Consider the following 9,158-nt stretch of genomic DNA (forward strand, 5'->3'; position numbering starts at 1 on the left):
AAAAAAATATTTCCACTCATTTGGACTTCTTTTCTCTCTCAAAAATTTTTACAGAGAAAAGGTTTTAGAGAGAGAGAGAGAGCGGGAAACACAGAGAAGAAATTGAGGCAAGAAAAACAGATTCATCATCAATGGGTTTGATTTTCCACCCCATTACTTGATAAGTATTTTTTCTTTCTTTCTATTTAGTTTAATTGTTATTATTTATGCAAAGAAATTTGAGTTAGAACGATAAGGTTTTAGTATAAAATCACACAATGGGGCATAAGAAACGTAACCCTGGTTTACGAAACAAACCCACTTCAGCTACTCCCTCTGCTTCTGCCACAACTGTAGTTTCAGTAACGGTAGAGGAGGTAGTTGAAGATGGTGTTGTTAATGAGCAGAATTATAATGTTATGGATGATTCATTGTTTTCTTGTGTTAAAGTTGAATGTGAAAAAGCCCTAACGGCACTACGAAGAGGGAATCATACAAAGGCTTTAAAACTTATGAAAGAGGCTAGTCTTCGTTATGAAAATATTGGTTTAATTCATGAGTTCAAGGGACTATTTGTTTTAAACTTGCTGCCTTAGTTGAAGATCCAAATGTGAGACAAAGACATATTAAGAATGCTATCGAGTCAGCTAGAAGAGCTGTTTTATTGTCGCCCAACTCGATTGAGTTTGCTCATTTTTATGCTAATTTGCTGTTAGAATATATAAATGAGAGTAAGGTTGGGTATGATGAGATTATTCATGAGTGTGATAGGGCACTCTCTATTCAGAATCCTATCGACCCAGCGAAGGAGAGTCTGCAGGATGAGAGCCAGCACAAATTACGAACACCCCAGGAACGGATAGACTATGTTCAACAGGAACTTCGTGATCTTATTCAGAGAGCCAACATTGCGTCAATTTCAAATTGGATGAAGAATCTTAATAATGGGACGGACGAAAAGGTTCAGTTGATTCCAGTGACATGGATAACCGAAGATCCTATGGAGGCTAGTTTGGCTCAGGCTAGCCGGCCTAATGAGATCAAAAAAGCAACTAAGACACCTGAGGAGAGAAGGAAGGAAATTGAAGTACGTGTAGCTGCTGCTAGGCTGTTGCAACAGAAATCCGATTTGCTTCCTGCAGAGAATGATGAAGGTAGAGACATAGATTCATCTTTGGAGACTCACAAAGTGGTTGAGCGACATAAGCATTTAAATTTGCGGAAGATTGCATCCTTCTCAGACAGCATGAATCATGTTAAAACAACTAAGACACCTGAGGAGAGAAGGAAGGAAATTGAAGTACGTGTAGCTGCTGCTGGGCTGTTGCAACAGAAACCTGTTTTGCTTCCTGCGGAGAATGCTGAAGGTAGAGTCGTAGATTCATCTTTGGGGACTCACAAAGTGGTTGAGCGACGTAAGCATTTAAATTTGCGGCATCCCTCCCAGACAGGATGAATCATGTTAAATCTTTTTGGGATACAATGGCCCTTGAGAAGAAGCAAAGTTTGCTCCCTGTGAATATTGAGGATCTAAAATCTCATTTCAGTTCATCAAAGGATAGTTTGATGCTACAGACTCTGTTAGAAGCCCTGTTATTTGCGCAGGATAAGAAGACGTGGAAGTTCTGGGTGTGCTGCTGCTGCAGTGAGAAGTTTACTGATGGCGATTCACATTTGCAACATGTGGTGAGGGAGCATATGGGCAGCCTCTCTCCAAATTTGCAGTCAGTATTGCCTCAAGAAGTTGACGCTGATTGGACTAGGATGCTTCAATATGGCTCATGGAAACCCGTTGATTCTTCTGTCGCTTTCAAAATGGCTGAAGATCGATCAAATTTTGGATCTTCTAAACTCTTGAGTGGTTATAGCAGGAATGATGATGATGACGACAGGAGGAATGCCAGTGCAACTGATAATTGGTACTCAAGAGACACATGGGATTCCAATGAGGAGAAGGAGTTGACAATGGATGGTGACCAGACGGCAATATGTTGTAATGGAAGCTTAGTTGAAAGCGGAAGGCATGACAATGTTTCCATCTTGGAATCAATGGAATATGACAACACTAGGTGGTTGAAATCATTCCCCGTCACACAATCGTGTCCAACATGTGAGGATACTGAGCGCGCAAAACTCCTTGAGGATATCCACGTTATTTTCCAGTCTCTTATTAGACATAAATGTCTCGCAGTAAGCCATCTTAATAAAGTCATTCAGTACACAATGGACGAGCTTCAAAGACTTGTTCTTGATTCACAGCTTTCAAACCTTGGTTTGGACCAAACACCCCGCTGTATTTGTTTCTTGGGCGCTTCCCAACTTAGCAAGGGCCTCAAATTTTTGCAGGAGCTTTTTCACTCTTGCGGATTAAGTAGATATCCTGATAAGCCAGCTTAACATATGAGAAACCAAGTGATGCTAAAGAACCTGAAATCAAAGAACTAGTTGTTCTGAGCAGGGATTCATCATTTCTTTTTCTAGGGGAGCGTTTATTTAGAGGCGAAATTACTAGCAGTGGTTATGAGAAAGGTTGCTCTGAGAGTTATGGTGATACAGCAGCCACTCCTTTTCCCTTTAGTGATAATGACAATTTTCTTCCACTCGATAGCAGTGCTCTGCTATCCTGGATTTTCTCTGGTCCTTCGAGTGAGGAAATGCTTACATCATGGATCCGTCTGAAGAAAGAAAACTCCCATCGTGGATTGGAATTTCTTCAGATGCTTGAGAAGGAACATTACCTCTTACAAGGCTTGTGCGAGAGGAAATGTGAGCATTTGAGCTGCGATGAAGCTTTACAAGCAGTTGAGAGTCTCATCTTCGAAGAGCTTAAAAAAAGGGAGCATGTTACTGGATTTGCCTCCCGTAGTTTGGAGGCTGTCGTTCGCAAGCGTCAAGAAGAACTTACTGAAAGAGAAAGTGATGTTATGTCCATCAGTAGTAGGTTTGAGTTGGAGGCTCTATCAAGTGTTCTCAAAGAAGGATACGAAGAATCTCTGTCTGGTGTCACTACTCATTTATGTGATACGGATTATGGAGAAGATGATGACGGGAGAATGTACGATGTTCTTCATCAAGCAGATAATTGCATTCAAGTAGCACTCCGGAGACGGAAGGAACAGTTATCTGTAGAGGTGGGTGTGTAACTAGGTGTACATTTTCAGCTAAAATCATCGTTTTAATCTCATTTGATTTTTCTTCTGCAGCTCAGCAAAATTGATGCCAGGATCATGCGAAATGTCACAGGCATGCAACAGTTAGGGCTTAAGCTTGGACCCTTGTCTTCCTACAATTTTCGGACGATTATTCTGCCTCTTGTTAAGTCATTCATGCGGGTCTGTACTCTGTACCAGTCTGTTGATCCCTTAAGTTCATCTGTCATCATCTTTCCAGGATCGATGTAGCTTAACATATTTTCATTTTCATCTCTCTTTCCAGGCACATTTGGAAGAACTAGTCGACAAAGATGCTACAGAGAGATCTGAAGTTGCAAGAGAAGCATTTTTAGCTGAACCTGCACTTGATTCTAAAAAGGGTAATCACAAAGGCGGTGATTCTAAACATAATCAAGAGCAGATGAAGCATAAGAAAAAGAACAAGGATCACATCCGTAGATAGTCAGTCTTTTGCACATGGATCCTTTAAATCTTGAGCACGATCATGCATGTCCATGAGTAAATGCATGTGCTGGTTGTCCATGAAATGATAGATACATTTGTAGAAAAGTGTGTAGAAAAGTTTGAGCGACAATGTTTTCAGAGAAAAAGCTTAACCAACAGTTTACATCTGACGGGGAGTATACTCAACATGCCAATTTGATATACTTTGTGGTCATGATTTATATGGGCTAATACCGGCATTACTAGGGTTGATACCATTTCATAAAAACACCCTAAATGATCCTGACCGTTTGATCGGCTAAATGGTATCAGCCCCTAGTAATACTGTTATCAGCCCGTAAATCATGACTTAGGTGATGTAAACAATGTCCGTCAAATTAGGTGGTTAAAAAAAAAAACAATTGGCTCATCGGCGCAGAGCTGTCCCAAACTTTTTAGAGGTCCTAAGAGAAATTCGAATATGGCGGCCTAAAGGTAAAACCTCGATTATTTAAGATAAAAGGATACATGAGTGATAGACAATAAAATTTGTAAATAAAGCTATTTTACAGAAACAAATGGTTTTTGTCAAATCCGACGATTTTGACCGAGTTCTTTTGAGCCATCTCACAATGAACCCCTTTCTGACGCCCTCATCCAACGTCCCATATTCGGTTTCTACTCTTAAATTGTCATGCGTTACGCCCATGACGGTGAAGTTTCCAAAGATAAGCTGCCATTCATTCTCATTTATATGATTTTCCAAAAATAATGTGCTGATTTATGGTTCCACGGCGCTTTCTCCTTCTTTAAATTTTCATACGTTACGCATGTCAAAGGTAGAGTTTCCAAAAATAATATCCGCTATTTAGGGGTCGAGATCGTCTGTGCCACTACTTGTGTGTGCCCTATGTGCCATACCAATAGAAACACGCCACATCATTCCTCTCATTAACCATGACTAACTAAATAGATTTTCTATTTATACAACACTAATCGATTAGGAAAGATAATTAATTAGTTAAATAAGATATTACAAATCCAAGAGAAAATACCGTGTTTCTATTGGTGTGGCACATAGGGCACACCCAAGCAGTGGCACAGACGATCTGGACCTGCTATTTAGTCACATTCCAATTACCAAATAGGGAGTTCTTCAACCTAATTAATTTCCAGCAAATGTTCTTCCATTCCAAATAAATAAACAATCCCAAGCTCCAATATTTTGGCTAATCAAACTTTGGAGATGTTCTACTACATAAAACTCAAAAGAGGTAATTTCCCAAAGGTTCTCAGTTTATTTCTTTACCATACTCCGTAATTCTGATTATGCGCGGATTTGATTTGTTAATTTTTCTAAGATGTTTCTTTTGATTTAGTTGTGGCACCATTCTCTGGGTGACCATCTCTACCATTACCAGGGTTTTGGGTTATCTCATATTGGCTTAGGTTAGGGATTTGAAATTTCTTTATTTGCATCGAGTGTTGCGGATTCAATTGTATTATACAGTCTAAAAAGACAACTAACATGTATTTTAGCTAATCTGAAAGGAGTTTTAATGTGGTAATTCTAATGCATGTTTTTCTTTTGTTTGATCTTTTATGATGGTGGTACTTGATTCAGAGTGTTCTGGTCGTATTTGCTCAGTTTAATCCATCTTTGTTGGTTTCGTGTATGTTTGGACACCGACACACCATATTGAGGGTTGATGATATTGGTATTCTGTATATGATCTGTAGTTTGGTGAATTTATTTTTACTCTATCTCAAATTGTAGTTCTCTTATGGCAGATCACGTACGGTTTTAGTGGAACAAGGACTTGATCTCAGTTGATCTATCCCCTTATGCTTATGAAGCAGGGATTCAATAGTAAATTCTTTCCTGCTATTATGCTCAATTTTTGGATAAAGGACATATTTTTTGATCGATTTGTTTTGCAGAATTTTTGCATGTAGAGGACATATTGAGAAAAGAGCTAGCGTCCATCTCAGGCTAATCATTTAAACAAACACTAGAGTACCCGTCGTTTATTGTTGTGTTTGACGGATTTAAATGGCCGGTCATTGTTGTTTAGTGATGAAAATGTTGCGATAGAAATCAAATACATTGATGGATTTTTGTGAACACTTGAATAATGATGCTTCCATCAAATTCAACTGTTGTAGTAGAGAGCTAAAAGAACGTCCCAGCCATTTTTAGACGTTTGCGGCAACGACTGTGCATCCTATTGTGAAAGTAACAATATAATCGAAATTTATTTATACGAACGGTGTTGTTAGCATAACTAGACACCGCATTCGTATACGGACGGTGTTGTTAACATGTGTAGGCACTGATTTCTTGCTTCTTCATGATTATAAATATTCATGAAACATTTTTAATCCCTTTGAGTTGGTGATTCCTGAAGCTGTTCAAGCTATGTACTTGAGTAAACTCGAAGAACATGGGCTATTGCCAATCCCCCGCACTCAGAGAAAGTTTTGCTGTCAAGTTTTCGTTTTCTTATTCTTTTCGTAATTTGTTCTATGTAGGATTAGGTCATTTTTGGAGGGATAACTTACACTGACATGATGAATTTTGTTTGGCAGAAACTAATGTTTGCATATTCATTCAGTAATAAATGCTGATAAAATTGATTTGCAACGGGAAAGTTGGAGATGCTCTTGAGTTTTGTCACGAAGAGTTTGCACCGAAAAGAAAAAGTTAATATAGTTCCTTGGCCACCTTCAGGTAGCATGACTACATGATTCCCTCTTATTGAATTCATCAAGCTTTTTCTTATGTCAATTGTGTGTGTCTCCATTACCCGTAGCAAACCTTCTTAGAAGAAATAAAGAGGACAGTGGCACTTTTGGCGTGTTAGAAAAATTCTACACATACCCTAACATAGAACTTCTCACTCAAATTATTACTTTCTATCTCTTTTGTTACCATGTGTTGTTTTGCTAACAAATTACAGTAAGTCTCTGATTAGGAGCTAATGATAGCTCACTGATGATGTTGTGGGTAATATACTCTTGAAAAAATTAATTTTGAATTGGTCGTTCTTCTTTTTTATGCGTTACTATAATGAGAGGACTATGTGGTTGCCTATTCTGGTGATTTTAATTAGGCATGTCATGGTCAGCCTTTGCAATGGATTTATCATCTGTTTTCTTACCCGCCTAATAATGTTTCTAGTTGCTACCAAATATTTTATTAGAATTCTAGCATTTATTAGAATTTTTGCTATACAATAATGTCAATGTAGTGCATCTGAGAAAGTCTTCTTCCCAAAACCCCAAGGTGTTTTGTGTAGCATTAAAAGCGAGTATAATAAGCTTCCTTCCCCAAAGGTATATGCTTTATGGGGCTGATTTTTGTATCTCCTTTCCCTATATCACCATTTTACATTAGTTTTTTTTGTCATAGGAATTTGGAGCGGAAATATAATAACTAGAGATTGGGTTACTTAGATAATCTTCAGGTTATTTATTTTTTTATATAATGAAGGTTTATTTGTTGTCTTCTTACATGATTTGGAAGTGAGGCATCTACAACCCATTATTTCTTCTTTCTCTGTTGTCTTCATTTTACCTAAGTAGTTTCTGTATTATGAATTGATGTTGTGAAGCTGGACTTAATCAAGATGTGGATATTAAGTTACATTTTTAGTGATGAGGCTTTGCTGAGTGTGGATTCTTAGCTCAAGTTTTCTTAACTCAAGTTATATATATATATCGCGGTACTATGCAGTGTGTATAGAAGTAAGTTAACGTGTATTATCCATTGCTTCTAATCTACTTTTCATTAGCATTTTTGTGACACAACCATTTTAGGGGGAATCAACTACCCTGTTGGTTTGCAGTTTTGTAACACAACCATTTTAGGGGAATCAACTACTCTGTAGGTAGTGTAGGCGGCGCATATTATTTAGATATCAGTCTACACCATGGATGAAATTATTGCTGGTGCAGTTTGAGGCTAATTTATGATTCACCTGTATGTAGTAAATGAAATTCTCTTTATCAAGGAGTCGGGAGATTTCAACTTCCTAACCATGTGCAATTTACTTATAGCCACTTTATTTTCCCATACTTAAGCTTTGATTATATGCGGTCGCCTAATGAAGGACATTTTGTTCCACCGGGAAGCACCACAGTGAGATATTTGGAATGGGAAGTGATTAGTTACCCACTTTTGATGAGTAAAACATATGTTCAAAGTCAATATCCCACTTTTTCACTATGGTAGTTTGACTACTTTGTTGTAGAGAAAGGATGCACCACCGTGGCACAATCCTGATGCTTTTATGTGTGTCATTCAAATTATATGAACTTAGTTCTAATACTCCATGTGGAATGGCCTCTGAAATGGAAACAGAATGAGGGTAGAGTTATGTAGAGACTTTGTAATGAAGGACAATACAATCCAGACCGGAGACAAACGTCTACTAAGTATTGCTAAAAATTGTACAAGTATCTGTGTAATCCATAGGCATTTTAATTATCTACTGTGAGTTCAAAAAGGTCTTTCTTTGTGTTTGTCCTCTTTTTGGTAAAACTTTAAATTTCAATCGGGGTGTAAACGCTAACTAAAATTTGGCATGTCAACAAATATCACACAATTGTTTTAACTAGCTTCTTAGAACGGACCTCTCCTTTACAAATCATACATTTGAAGACAACATTACAAGTGAGTTGGTCATGTAAATAGAGGTACAAGTGATTCAAAATAAAAAGGAAACTTCGAAAACAAAATTCAAGAAAGTCGTCAAAAGTGGACCTCTCTTCTCCTAATTTTGTTAGATTAAATGGTGGTCTTTATCATCAAAAGAAAAAATGGTGGTCTTGGAAATCTTGAATTTCATATTCAGTTACATAGATCATCTCCAATAGTATCTCGGCTTGAGTGATTATTCTTTATGATGTGGAGTATATATACTTCAACCTATGAACCACCATTGTTTGTTGAAGGTAGAAAAACTCTGTAGGTAGCATATTCGAGGTTTCTTTATATGACTTTTATGGGAAGGAAATTAGGCCATAGAAGGTGTATAACCATATCTCGGGATCAGTTACGAACAACACGATCAGTAGTAAAAATCAACCAGGAGTACTAAATATCAATGGTCACTCTAAATATGGGTTCATGGTTTACAAGAAAAAGACCTCATGAATTTTTGTTTGGACAACTAAGCGAAACCCGGGCCGTTATGCACGGGTCATATACTAGTATAACCGTATAGAAATAGCTAATCTGCTAATCTGCTAACAAATTTTTGTATTTTTGAAAGAAAAGGTTATAGTAAAGAAAAAATATGTACAAATTACATCATTGAAACTGAACTTAAACACTAATCACATGTGTAAGACAGTGCTCCAATTGAACGTAATATAACTTACATATCTCTAAACACAAAGGTTTCAGAAAGTCAAGGAACTAAAGTTTGTCTAATAAGAAAACAAAGCTCATCCACCTCCTTTGTTCTGCCTCCAAAAATTCTGGAATTTCTCTCTTTTCATATATGCCAAATCATTTCATAAATCACCTTCCACCATATATATCTGCTCTTGCCATTAAGATTACTCAACTTTTCAAGC

At 37.5% G+C, this 9,158-nt stretch overlaps 1 protein-coding gene and 1 long non-coding RNA gene across 2 annotated transcripts; both read left to right on the plus strand.

Annotated features, from left to right (window-relative positions):
* Window positions 1–1,767: 1,767 nt before the first annotated feature.
* On the plus strand, window positions 1,768–3,594 carry LOC113351616. Its single transcript, XM_026595569.1, has 3 exons — window positions 1,768–3,110; window positions 3,183–3,311; window positions 3,415–3,594. Exons 1-3 carry the CDS (start codon window positions 2,634–2,636, stop codon window positions 3,592–3,594), a joined length of 786 nt encoding a protein of 261 aa, XP_026451354.1. The 5' UTR covers window positions 1,768–2,633.
* A 1,145-nt stretch (window positions 3,595–4,739) lies between these two features.
* On the plus strand, window positions 4,740–7,375 carry LOC113348410. The gene is made up of 2 exons (XR_003359670.1): window positions 4,740–4,849; window positions 5,367–7,375. It is a non-coding gene; the product is annotated as an uncharacterized LOC113348410 (long non-coding RNA).
* The last annotated feature ends 1,783 nt before the right edge of the window (window positions 7,376–9,158 follow it).

This window comes from Papaver somniferum, chromosome 2, assembly GCF_003573695.1.
Source record: "Papaver somniferum cultivar HN1 chromosome 2, ASM357369v1, whole genome shotgun sequence".
NCBI lineage: Eukaryota > Viridiplantae > Streptophyta > Magnoliopsida > Ranunculales > Papaveraceae > Papaver > Papaver somniferum.

Excerpts from the sequence above, each read along its gene's own strand:
- LOC113351616 (XM_026595569.1), top strand. The coding sequence starts at position 2,634 with ATGCTTACATCATGGATCCGTCTGAAGAAAGAAAACTCCCATCGTGGA. Across the intron at positions 3,111-3,182 it reads AGGAACAGTTATCTGTAGAG|CTCAGCAAAATTGATGCCAG; the intron begins GTGGGTGTGTAA and ends TTTCTTCTGCAG. Across the intron at positions 3,312-3,414 it reads TTGTTAAGTCATTCATGCGG|GCACATTTGGAAGAACTAGT; the intron begins GTCTGTACTCTG and ends CTCTCTTTCCAG.